We start from the raw sequence: 13,445 nt of genomic DNA, 5'->3' as shown, positions 1-13,445 counted from the left end.
GACCTCAGACTGGGCTGACGGTTCACCTTCCGACAGGACAATGACCCTAAGCACACAGCCAAGACAACACAAGAGTGACTTAGGGACAACTCTGTGAATGTCCTTGAGTGGCCCAGCCAGAGCCCGGATTTGAACCCAATCGAACATCTCTGGAGAGATCTGAAAATGGCTGTCCACTGACGGTCCCCATCCAACCTGAGAGAGCTTGAGAGGATCTGCAGAGAAGAATGGCAGAAAATCCCCAAATCCAGGTGTGCAAAGCTTGTCGCTTCATACCCAATAAGACTTGAGGCTGTAATCGCTGCCAAAGGTGCTTCAACTAAGTACTGAGTTAAGAGTCTGAATACTGTCAATGTGATATTTCAGTTTTCCTTTTTAATAAATGTGAAAAGATATCAAAAATCTGTTTTTTGCTTTGTCATTATGGGGTATGGAGTGTAGACTGATGTGAAAAAATAATAATTTTAAGCATTGTAGCATAAGGCTGCAAGATAACAAAATGTGAAGAAAATGAAGTCGTCTGAATACTTTCTGAATGCACTGTATATTTAATTTATCCTCGTGCGACCCCACATCCTCATGCGTAGACATTGTATTTTCGCTTCACTATACACACGTATAATTTAATTTAAACCGACTGAATACTGTTCACAAGACTCTAGACTGTCATTTAAGGGTTAAACTTTGGACACACCGAGTCAGGTGACACAACAGCATGACATTGATTTCTGTGAAGCGCTTCTACGGGCACAGCGCCAACAAAAGTGTCTCCGATAAGAAACCTCTATGTTTTTTCAGTGAAACCTGTGTGTGTGTAAAGAGTAGCGTTTCTAGTTTCATTTGATATGCTGCTTTAAAAAATGCATTCATTTTTCACTCGTCAGCGCATTGATAAACATCATGTCCACATACGTGGACTTTGGGACATTTTGGGCCAGCTAAGTGCATTCACTCCTAAAATCTGATCGAAAGTTCAGTTTCAGGCTGCAGATGATGTTTGGATCACTCAACATGTTTGACAGACATGTGACAATGATAATCAGTACATAGATTCAGAATTTATAATGTATCATTTTATTTTAACATGGTTGACAGTGATTGGATGATGCTGGACATTACTTTGAATCTGAATTAATTATGCTAATTTCTGATGTAATGTCTGTAACGTCTAAAAAACATGAATAATCAACACTCCTGGACACATCATAAATAATCTGATGAAAAAAAATTTTTAAAAAATAAAAATCGGACTTTCTATAGCTTGGTATTATTTACAATTTCACAACTTAGTCACGCTGTCCACATATGTGGACTTAAATATTTAAGAAATCTATTTTAGTTTTACAAATAGGAAGCAGCAGGAGGTGGGACCGAATCATAGGGGAATAGATCTGAACATGTTGAACAATTCAAAATAATTCCTGGGTAAATAAATTTATTTTTGCACTTCTGTAGCCTGCTTTGTCCCACTTCATGAGAAAAGTGATAAACAAGACAACGAGTCTGTTACCTGTCATAGGTGGGCACGCGGCTGGGATCATCCACGTATCCAGAAAGGAGCACATGGATGCACTCCACCAGGTGCAGGGGTTTCTTCAAGCGTTGCCAACATGGATCCTATGAAGAAACAGAAAACAAAAGCTGATCGATTGTACCACGTGTTTAAAAAAACCAGCGAAAGGCAAAAAATGACAAACGTAACATTTGCATATGAATGAAATAAATTATCATAATTACATCAGCTGAATTTGGATATGCACACATTCATCAATTATCTGAATACAGAAGCTTCTAAAGATTACAGTAGTTAAAAAGTGAAAACTACACGCTCTGTTCTTGTACCCGGGTCTTGAAGAGCTGGTCGTACACCTCCAGCAGTCGAGGAAGCTGAACTCCAATTTCCTGCATGGTGAAGGTGACAAAGCCCACGTCCCAGTTTAATCTGCAGACTTCCTGCTCAAGAAACTTCACCAGATAATCTGAGTAAAAAGGAGGAAATAATCCCTGAGATTACAGTCTATGCTGGACATCTGCTTTGCAAAAGGTATTTAAACCGCTTCAATGCTTTCTTTTGTCAATAGATATGTAAAACAGAAAAATAATAAGGATTAGATTAGTTATAAATGTAAGAAAAAGTTTTTTAAAAATTGCTTGATCGAACTAGATTACACTCAGACATGTCAAGGCAGGCCACAAAGACACCAGGGAAACAATTACACAGCAAAGAGTAAAAAACGTTTGACATCAGCGAATGAAATTGAGCATACCTAATGGAAAGTATCGTGGTGTTCCGGCATATACCTTCCCCAGTGACACGAGCTTTAGACTCAGAGCTCTCATGCGATCGGTTGGACTCATCGCAACACTGTCACCCAACTCTGTAACACAAGAGCCAATCAGACACAGAGAAACACAGCGTATGAAGAGAAAGGCTTCACAGCAGAGATTTCACCTTTCTCAATGATCTCCTGCCACAGCGAGTGCACCAGAATGGGGTCTGAATGTCCTGCACAATGAATAATCGCCAGTTTACACTCAGACAACCGGAAAGGATCAGCAAACTCGCCGTACAGCTAAACAGGGGAAAACAATATATTGCATTTTAATAAACAGATGGTTCAGGGGGGACCTGGGTAGCTCAGCGAGTATTGACGCTGGAGTCGTGAGATCGAATCCAGGGTGTGCTGAATGACTCCAGCCAGGTCTCTTAAGCAACCAAATTGGCCCGGTTGCTAGGGAGGGTAGTCACATGGGGTAACCTCCTCATGGTCGCGATTAGTGGTTCTTGCTCTCAGTGGGTCGTGTGGTAAGTTGTGCGTGGATCACGGAGAGTAGCATGAGCCTCCACATGCTGTGAGTCTCCACAGTATCATGCACAACGAGTCACGTGATAAGATGCACGGATTGACGGTCTCAGAAGTGGAGGCAAACGAGACTTTTCCTCCACCACCCGGATTGAGCTAAGTAATGCCACCACAAGGACCTACTAAGTAGTGGGAATTGGGCATGCCCAATTCTAACTGGATGAGCCACGTTGAAAGCTGTTAATGAAAATGTACCTTAGTGATGTCCATGAGCTCAGAGTCCAGTTGTGTAATGGCGCCCTGCACTGAGGGATGCTGGGAATACTGTCTGCGCAAAGTCTCCTGGATCTGCACCTGAATGCGGACCACCTACAGGACACAATCGCAATCATACTAGTGGAAACTGGGCCTTAAGAGTTTCAGTGACCTAAATGACAGCTAGTAAATGAGACAAGAGTGGGTGGTTGTGTCTAAGTACCTCCATTTTCTCCTCCAGTTCATGTAGAAACTCTCCATCGGCTCCCAGTGAAGACATACAGGATGAACTCTTGGCAGAGAGAATAGCTCTGGAGATGTACTCCAAACGCTGCTTCAGAGAAATCTCAGTACTGCACACAGACAAATCAACATAGGCAATTCATTTACAGAATTTCAGGATAAAAAAAAATGTATACTACAAGCAGATATCCTAAAAGCAATTTTTAGGCGCAACAGTGCCCGGACACTTTTTTAGCCATCTGGGTTTTGTAAGTATTTTCTCCGTTAATTTATTCCATAGGGATTTTATAAAATCCTTCATACGAAGAGTTATAAGCCATGAACCAATCAGCTCCGAGGTGAATCACTACATAACAAACTTGGTAGCCTGGGCAGCTCAGTGAGTATTGATGCTGACTACCACCCCTGGAGGCACAAGTTCGAATCCAGGGTGTGCTGAGTGACTCCAGCCAGGTCTCCTAAGCAACCAAATTGGCCCGGTTGCTAGGGAGGGTAGAGTCACATGGGGTAACCTCCTCGTGGTCGCTATAATGTGGTTCTCGCTCTCAGTGGAGCGCGTGGTGAGTTGTGTGCGGATGCCGTGGAGAATAGCGTAAAGCCTCCACACGCGCTACGTCTCCGCGGTAACGCACTCAACAAGCCACGTGATAAGATGTGCGGATTGACGGTCTCAGACGCGGAGGCAACTGAGATTTGTCCTCCGCCACCTGGATTGAGGCAAGTCACTACGCCACCACGAGGACTTAGAACGCATTGGGAATTGGGCATTCCAAATTGGGGCGAAAAAAAAATCGCGGGTAGCGTACTTATCCAGCAAAATTTAAGGAATATTCCAGGTTCAATACAAGTTAAGCTCAATCGACAGCATGTGTGACAATGTTGATTTCCACAAAAATAATTTTGACTCGTCCCTCCTTTTCTTTAAAAAAAAGCAAAAATGGAGGTTACATTGAGACACTTTTTGGAGGGTTTAAAAGACAGAAATGTGAAGCTTATAATTTTATAAAAGCACTTACATTAATTCTTCTGATAAAGAAAAATGGTCATTTCTAGACATTTTAGGGTTTTAGGGTTTGTTGACATATCGTCATGACAATGAAGTTGTAAAACTGAATTTCACTTCACACAGAAAAGGTTAGTAAGCAATTTTATCAAACTAAAATCGCGTTAACACACATTGTATCTATACTTTTGAAACAGTGAGTATTTTCATGTTTACAGATTGGCTCCATTCACTTCCATTGTAAGTGCCTCTCAGGAACAGATTGGTGCTTTTATTAGAGAAGAGACTAAATACATTTTTGGAATCAACATTATGCCACAAATGCTGTCGATTGAGCTTAAACTGCTTTGAACCCGGAATATTTCTTTAAACAAGAACTGTTTCTTAATAAAGTTGAAATTACATACTGATTGGCGTTTTTCCACTGATCGAACATGTTCAAACAGCGTTTTAGGGGTCTTGGAATGTTTGAGCAGTATGGTATGATTTTCCAACAAACTCTGACATCATCGTGAACCGTTGCCATGACAATAGAACATAAATGTGCACTGGCGCAACCGCTTCGGCAGAGCAGGAGAAACGCGGTAAATTAAGATTAATCACATTTTTGTAGCGAACTTGTTAAAGCGCTCCGTTTCTTTCTAAATAAAAGAGAAAAAAAATGATATGCTAGTGTTGGGTTCAGCAGTTTGTGTGAATGACACTCGTGTGGGAATATGTACAAACTTGTTTTTTTGTTCTCCCCTTTTCTCCCCAATTTGGAATGCCCAATTCCCAATGCGCTCCAAGTCCTCGTGGTGGCGTAGTGACTCGCCTCAATCCGGGTGGCGGAGGACGAATCTCAGTTGCCTCCGCGTCTGAGACCGTCAATCCGTGCATCTTATCACGTGACTTGTTGAGCGCGTTACCGCGGAGACGTAGCGCGTGTGGAGGCTTCACGCTATTCTCCGCGGCATCCATGCACAACTCACCACACGCCCCGCCAAGAGCAAGAATCACATTATAGTGACCACGAGGAGGTTACCCCATGTGACTCTACCCTCCCTAGCAACCAGGCCAATCTGGTTGCTTAGAAGACCTGGCTGGAGTCACTCAGCACCCCTGGATTCAAACTAGCGACTCCAGGTCTGGTAGTCACCGTCTTTACTCGCTGAGCTACCCAGGCCCCCAGATAGGCTATATTTAAGACACAGACAGAGATCGATTTGTGTTGAAGCGCTCTTCTCAATCGCAATTTGCAAAACACAGATTCTTTATTTCTCAAACACCCTCAAATCACATAGAACTCAATGCAGATCTACAATAATTACAAATATAAACTTTCCCATATTTCTCATGTGTAAAACATCCTGTTATCATAAAATATGTCACACTGCATACACGCTAAACATTTTAAATAGTGCATGGGTGTCTTCATCCGCAACCTCGGATGTCAGTCATCTTTTTCAAAGGCAAACAATGACACACAAAGACGCAAGTTTGTTGGATCAGTCTGAACGTGACTTTTGAGTCATGAGTTTTGTTTCTCAACATTGTAAATAAAACAGGCACCTTTGGCGTTTGTTGGGGCAGTGTGAATGGTGCATAAAAGAGCTCTTGCTACAGAAGTTTTTGCGATGTCAATGTCACATTAAAAATAACAAGTGTTACAGTATTTTAGTGACGGGTAAAATTAGAGCATGACTTTGCAGCGCAACCTCTGATCTGGACGTCTCTTTAGTCAGTGATGTCAATGAGAGGGCAGATACCTGTGCATATCTGCGAGTCGCGCCAGTACGTGCGCCGCTTTGCTGAAGCTTCTGTTCTTCTCGTAGTATCGCCACAGAAGATCCATGTTTCGCACTTTACTCTGATCCTGTTTGATCATGTGCATCAAGTGATCCTCCAGATTTGGAGAATTCACCTGGAACAGAGAAGGAAGAGTCTTTAAACTCAGGGCTAAGAGATCTGAGCTACACTTCAAAAGTTCTTCTGCATCAGATCCTACGTACCTCCAGCAGTTTGTCAGTGAGATCGGCCTGAATGAGCCAGTTATACAGCGCGATGTGGAAGAGTTCATCTTGAGATCTCTGAACGAGACCCAGCAGCTGCTCAAACTGTGGAGAAAGACATCAGAGGAAATAGTCGAATTGTTATATACACATCAAGCTTTGAATGGCATGAAGAAACAGAGCAGATGTGTGACTCACATGGGCTGCAGCGTCTTCGTTACTCAACATGTTGGGGTCAGAGGTCATGACAGGGGGCCCGGGTTGTTTGGGGACACTGGGGGACTGAGGGGCCGCTTTGCTCTGGTTCACCAGCTCCTGCATGGTGTCTGTGATGCATTTATAACAGCACAGTCTGGACACAAACACACAAATAATAACAAATGACGTCATGACTCTCACACTTTGAGCAATGACTTTCAATGACGGTTCCACTTGTTCAGAATCACTGGATATGGATTTTATTTTTTAGAAACATTTAATTCAGACATCATAACATCAGGTGCCCCATCTCATCGTTTCTATACTTTAGTTTAGCAGCACGACAAAACAAGGGTGTTGTGTACACCGCACCACAGCTAAACTAAAGTGTAGAAATGATGAGATGGGGCACTTCAACAAAAATGAAGCAAAGTGAAACAATCTTTATGTGTCTGATATGAGTCAGACGGTTCAGCTAAGCCAGGTTTGTGACAGGACTGTCATGGTTCCAGAGCGCCTTTAGACTAGAAACGATTTAGCTTTATTAATCAACATGTTTCGAGCCTATTGATAATACAAAGATTTTTGTTTAAATTTTGTGGAAATTAATCAGAGTAAGAGTTAGCATCATCTGCACTATTCTGATATACATTGTTTGTTTTTGGTAGATTTGCATTTTAAGGACAATATAAAATGGTTCATTAAGACATTACCTAAATTTTCTCTCAAGGGCTTATCCCTTAACCCCCATAAAGTGTATGTCTGTATGAAAGAAAGTGTATGTCACAGACAGAAATGAATGGGTGAGACTATAACACATCCATAATGCAGAACACATACACGCACTCGCTCACACTCTCTCACACACACACACACACACACAAGCATTCTCACACACACACACACACACACACGTTGGTGCAGCTATCATTATGAGGACTCTCCATAGACATAATGATTTTTATACTGTATGAACTATAGATTCTATCCCCTAACCCTAACCCTAAACCTAACCCTCACAAAAAACTTTCTGCATTTTTACATTTTCAATAAAACATCATTTAATATGTTATTTCACTTGTGAGGACTGCTGGCTGGTCCCCTCAATGTAGGCGATCTCAGGTTTTACTATCCTTGTGGGGACATTTGGTCCCCACAGCGGAGGTTAAACCTGTACACACACACACACACTCACTCACACACACACACTCACACACACACACACTCACACACTCACTCACACACTCACTCACACACTCACACACACACACTCACTCACACACACACACACACACTCAGACTCAGACTCAGACTCAGACACACTCTCACACACACTCTCACACACACACACTCTCACACACACACACTCTCACACACACACACTCAGACTCACACACTCAGACTCACACACACACACTCAGACTCACTCACTCACTCTCTCTCACACACACACACACTCACTCACACACTCACTCACTCACACACTCACTCACACACTCAAACACACTCTCTCTCTCACACACACACACATTCATCCAGTTACAACCAGGAATGACTAAGTGGATCTCTGCAGCCATTTCTGGTTATTTTTGTCCTGACATAATTTTCAAGTCATGTAATTGTTGTTTTTTTGCACCAGATAGCAGAAATCTTCCCCAATATATGATCCATTCTCATATTTTCTTCATGTTTCAACTTATAGAAGTGTAGGTTTGCTAACACGTTCTATGAAGCCCATATTTATAATTTATCGTAAAGTCTCATATAATATGTTGTAACTTCTCATAAATAATTGTAACCACAATTATAATACATTTACACTATGCTGCTTTTGTAGACAGCACCTTTATAATACAGTATACTGTATATTACATTACAACTTTTGAGGACAAAATTGGATGATTATTGTGATATAATGCATTATGCTCTTTTAGGTATAACTATGAATATATTGAGTGTTACATCTGCAGTTACAATTATTTATGAGAAGTTTTAACATATTACAAAATGTATTATGAATAGGGTTGCAAAAGGGCGGAAAATCTCCGGAAACTTTCCATGGGAAGTTAAGCTGGGGAATTTTGGAAATGTTGGAAAAAAACTTTGGGCACTTGGGCTATATGCTGCTGCATCTTTGTGGCATTCTTAACATAGGTCTTTGCACAGTATTTGCAGATGTACACAGCCTTTCCTTCTACATTGGCTGAGGTGAAATGTATCCACACATCAGATGACGCATGTGGCATTGTTCTGTAGAATAAGATTAGAAAGAAGCTTGTAAAAAACACTAATGCAATGCCATGCACAGATATATAAATAGCTAGCTAAACAACTGGAATATTCTGGAATGGTAAAAATATGACAATTGATGCTGGACAAATGAATAGAAACAGGCTAGATGAATAGATGAACACTCCTCAATCAGCATGCTAAATCAAAATATAACCTACGTTCTTGTATGATAACAGAAAACTGGCTAGCAGAAGGCAGAAGAAACAGCATCACAGTTGAGCTAGCTAGCACCATGATAGCTAGCCTCTTAAATTGTCAATGAAATGGTGTTAGCTAGCTTACATTTAGCATATCTGATTTACTGGCTAGCTAGCTACTGTATAAACACATTTTGATTTAGTATTTGCTAGTTAAACTTTAATACCATAGATCAAATACATTTACCCTAGTAACATCATCAAAACTCACTTGACTGGTTGTAGTCTTTGGGCTCAAATGCAGAAGTGTGACTTCAACAGTCCTGCTGGACTAAATAGTGTGCTGTGTGCATGTGATTGAGGAATGCACAGGGTAGAAATTCAACTGAATCTGAATTAAATCTGGTTGTTTTAACCAAGATTATGCTGCAAGATGTTTTTTCTTTCAACTACATTTAAGTTCCCTGTTATAGGCTAACTTGCAATTTTACAAATTTCCAGTTTATTCCCATTAATTCCCATATATTCCCGTTAATTCCCATGGAAAGTTTCCAACTTTGAAAATTCCCGGAATTTTGCAACCCTAATTATGAGACATTATGAATGCATTATAATGACTTAATGCATTACAAATATGGGCTTCATACTGTAGTGAATTGAACATAAATTTGCTTATTTGTATATGCAAATTAATGGTGTAATTGAGAAATGTAAAGGGAGAAATGATCTTAATAAATCCCCCCAAAAATGCACAACTTTAATGGATTTACTTTATTCAAGTTAGCGTTATTACACTATCATTACATTCTTAAAAATAAACAAATTACACGTTTATTGTTTTCTGTCCAGTTTTTTATCCGTGAACAATAAGTGCGAGTCTAAAACAAAAAGTGCACAAAAGTTAAACATGAAAGATCACATTTGGAAAAAGCTCAAATTAAAATGAAGTCAAACCAGAGACGCAGGGTTCCTGCAAATTGAGTTTCCACAACTTTTCCAGTTTTTCATGATTACTGCACATGGATTTTTAACAACTTTATAGAGATCGCACTTAAAAAGAGCCATTTCTTGCTGAAGAAATACAGTATAAAAGTATTAAGTATAGTGAAGAAAAAATATATTTACTATAGGAATTTCCATGATTTTCCATGAAGTTTTATAAAATGTTCTGCCATTTCCAGGCATGAAAATCGCAATTTTAAAATTCCATGATATTCCCAGGTTTTCTATGACAGTAGGAACCCTGGAGACGGACTAACTTGGTTGTGTTTTTAAAAGCAGAGCTATTACAATCAATAATGGGAGAGGATGGGATTGGAAAACTCTATTTGCAGGATTTGAACCTGGAACTCCCACAAGAGGCTCAATGAATCTGGAGCATGTGTGCTAACGGTTAGGCCACAACTCCAACTGCTACAATCTTTCTTGAAACAAATGCACTATTAATATTATAGCACATCTGCATGTTTCTGCTCTACCTTTCCTGGAACGCCTGCTGGCCCGTGACGTCCTCCTCTGGCTCTCCATTCTTGTAGAAGTGCGGTCCCAGTTTCTGAGGGTCTTTTTTATCTGCAGCTGTGAGACACAGCTCAACCACACCCTCATAGAAACGCACTGAACAGGGACACAAGATATCTGATCAGTTATAAAAACTCAAAAGCAGCTGAATAGTTCAATTCATCCAGGTGATGTAAAGTGGTCGGACTCTCACCCTGTCTGTACTGAGAGCACACCAGAGGCAGATCTGTATGGTGACTGATCTGCTGGTATAGACGGAGGGATTCCTTTAGCGTTCTCTCCTTCTCAAGTTTATTCTGGATCTGTCTGGAGCTCTGGAGAAGTTCATTGGCCTACAGGAGAGAGAATGCAGAATTTTACCATAACTATTTGCATATTATCGGCAATCACCAGCTATACTGTTTTATATAGCTATACCGTCAATCTGCGCATCTTATCACGTGGCTTGTTGAGCGCGTTGCCGCGGAGATGTAGCGCGTGTGGAGGCTTCACGCTATTCTCCGCGGCATCCACGCACAACTCACCACACACCCCACCGAGAGCGAGAACCACATTATAGCGACCACGAGGAGGTTACCCCATGTGACTCTACCCTCCCTAGCAACCGGGCCAATTTTGTTGCTTAGGAGACCTGTCTGGAGTCACTCAGCACGCCCTGGGATTTGAACTCGCGAACTCCAGGGGTGGTAGCCAGCGTCTTTACTCAAAAGTCAGCTGATTCTTAAACTCACGTTGTTTCCTTAGTCCACAAGAGGGCGCAATAAGTAAGTAAACCATACAGCACTGTTATATTATTGCAAAGAACATTCCTGGCTGTTTAAAAAGAGCATTTCATTTTCAACTAATGTGCATAAAATAAATACGTTTTAGTCAGTCCATATTCTCAAATGTTGAGTCAAAAGTAAAACGAGGGGGAAACCGCTTCAACAGACGGTTCACATGGTGTTACAGCCAAAGACCTCCACCAACTGTAAGGGGCTGTTCACACCGAACGCTTTTGCAACCGTCCATTTGTTTTTCTTTGTAAACGCGCTAGATGAACGACTTGTTTCCCTTTGTTTTTGTTTATTCAGCATCTCGTGCAAGAGCGCTGTTTTAGATGATGTGTCTAATTAAAAAGAACTTTAAAAAGCATATTGAGACACCTGCTTTCTGTTAAACTGTATTTGTTGCGTTATGTCTGGCCTTTTTAATGCAAGAATGCGATCGATATGAAGTCATCGTCATCCAAAATTCAAATGCACAGTTTTATCATTCGAATGTACATTTTTTCTTACATTTGATGAATATTTGAATTTTAATTTGACAGCCCTAATATACAGTTGCAATCAAAATTATTGGCTTTTTATACAGCCATGTCATAATTACTCAACCCCTATTGCATGTAGCTGTTTGTTAAAATATGCAAGGCTACACGAGTAATTGTTTTAAAACAAAATTAAGCCATCACTCTACAATGGCACTTATTTAAGTTTAGTGTCATAAGCAAAAATGTATTTCTATGCAAAAAATGCTGTTAAAACTAAGCTGTCACAAAAGCTAATAGAGGAGATTATTTCATTACACAAGAAAAGACAATGGCTAAAAGTACATTTCCAAGGCACTTCAATTTCTATTAGACAAAGTTGGCAGCACCATTCATACATTTTTTAAATATGGTACAACAGCAACTTTCTTGGGGTGTGGAAGAAAGCAAAACTTCACCAAGGGAAATGTTGATTTGAATATTTAAGAAGGAATTTGGAAAGACCTGTGGAGTCCTGGAAGAAGGTTTTATAGACGTATGAGTTTTAGACCCATGGGTCAGCAGTACATCTGGAGTAAGGTGATGACAAGAACGACACCATCCCCACAGTCAAGCATGGAGATGGGTCAGTCCTGTTATGGGAGTGTTTTGCAACTATCCTGACCATGTGACTGACGCCATGGATTCTTTCTGGTATCGGGCCATTGTGGCAAAAATGTGATGCCTTCAGTGTGTAAATTGAAGCTTGGTGATCACTGGACTTTCCAGCAAGACCGTAACACCAAGGATACATCCAAGTTGTCCAAAATGTGGTTCAGGGATAGGTCGTGGAATGTCCTTGAATGCCCTCTTTCAGTCCATCATTAAAATCCCATTGCAAACCTTTGTTGGGATTTCAGTGAAGCAGTGGCAGCACAGAAACCAAAGAATGTCAATGAGCTGGAAGCTTTTGCTCATGAGAAATGTGTAAAGATTCTGATAGAGAGGTGTCCGAAGCCTGAGAACACTTACCGGAAACGTTTATTTGCTGTTATTAAGGATAAAGGATGCTCCACAAATGATTGACTTTAGGGGTTGAATATTTTTGACATGACATTTGTGGAGAGAATTAGTTATTTTTTTATTTTAAAATGTAGGTAAACTAGGGGGCCTGGGTAGCTCAGTGGTAAAATATGCTGGCTACCACCCCTGGAGTTCGCTAGCTCACTAATTCGAATCCCAGGGCGTGCTGAGTGACTCCAGCCAGGTCTCCTAAGCAACCAAATAGGCCCGGTTGCTAGGGAGGGTAGAGTCACATGGGGTAACCTCCTCGTGGTCACTATAATGTGGTTCGTTCTCGGTGGGGCGCATGGTGAATTGAGCATGGTTGCTGTGGTGGATGGCGTGAAGCCTCCACACGCGCTATGTCTCCGTGGCAACGCGCTCAACAAGCCATGTGATAAGATGCACGGGTTGACTGTCTCAGACACGGAGGCAACTGGGATTCGTCCTCCGCCACCCGGACTGAGGCAAATCACTATGCGACCACGAGGACTTAAAAGCACAGTGGGAATTGGGCATTCCAAATTGGGAGAAAAAAATAACAAAATAATAAATAATAAAAATTTGGGTAAACTGAACTCTTTGTTCTCAAAATCACTCAAATGTGTATTAAAAACTTACTTTGACTGTTTACTGAGGTTTTAGTTGATGTGTTTTAATTCACATCACCAGAACGTATTGCTGGTCAGGGGGGTTGAATAATTTTGATTGCAACTG

General features: G+C 41.0%; 1 protein-coding gene across 3 annotated transcripts in view; it reads right to left on the bottom strand.

The window, feature by feature from the left end:
* Window positions 1-13,445, bottom strand: part of nup155 (nucleoporin 155) — a 35,092-nt gene that overhangs the window by 2,014 nt on the left and 19,633 nt on the right. For 2 of the 3 annotated variants that reach the window (XM_051685125.1, XM_051685126.1), the window contains exons 23-33: window positions 10,635-10,773; window positions 10,402-10,537; window positions 6,495-6,648; window positions 6,297-6,401; window positions 6,054-6,208; window positions 3,283-3,412; window positions 3,060-3,173; window positions 2,453-2,573; window positions 2,268-2,378; window positions 1,843-1,979; window positions 1,511-1,617 (exon numbers count right to left, since the gene is read on the bottom strand). In XM_051685125.1, coding sequence (XP_051541085.1) covers window positions 1,511-1,617; window positions 1,843-1,979; window positions 2,268-2,378; window positions 2,453-2,573; window positions 3,060-3,173; window positions 3,283-3,412; window positions 6,054-6,208; window positions 6,297-6,401; window positions 6,495-6,648; window positions 10,402-10,537; window positions 10,635-10,773 — 1,409 coding nt within the window. Of the gene's footprint in view, window positions 1-1,510; window positions 1,618-1,842; window positions 1,980-2,267; window positions 2,379-2,452; window positions 2,574-3,059; window positions 3,174-3,282; window positions 3,413-6,053; window positions 6,209-6,296; window positions 6,402-6,494; window positions 6,649-10,401; window positions 10,538-10,634; window positions 10,774-13,445 lie in introns of those variants that run through there. The other variant, XR_007895874.1, reaches the window with a different exon arrangement.

The sequence above is a fragment of the Myxocyprinus asiaticus genome, chromosome 43 (genome assembly GCF_019703515.2).
Source record: "Myxocyprinus asiaticus isolate MX2 ecotype Aquarium Trade chromosome 43, UBuf_Myxa_2, whole genome shotgun sequence".
Lineage (NCBI taxonomy): Eukaryota > Metazoa > Chordata > Actinopteri > Cypriniformes > Catostomidae > Myxocyprinus > Myxocyprinus asiaticus.
Note: the sequence above shows the minus strand (reverse complement) of the source record. Positions and strands in the feature narration are given on the sequence as shown.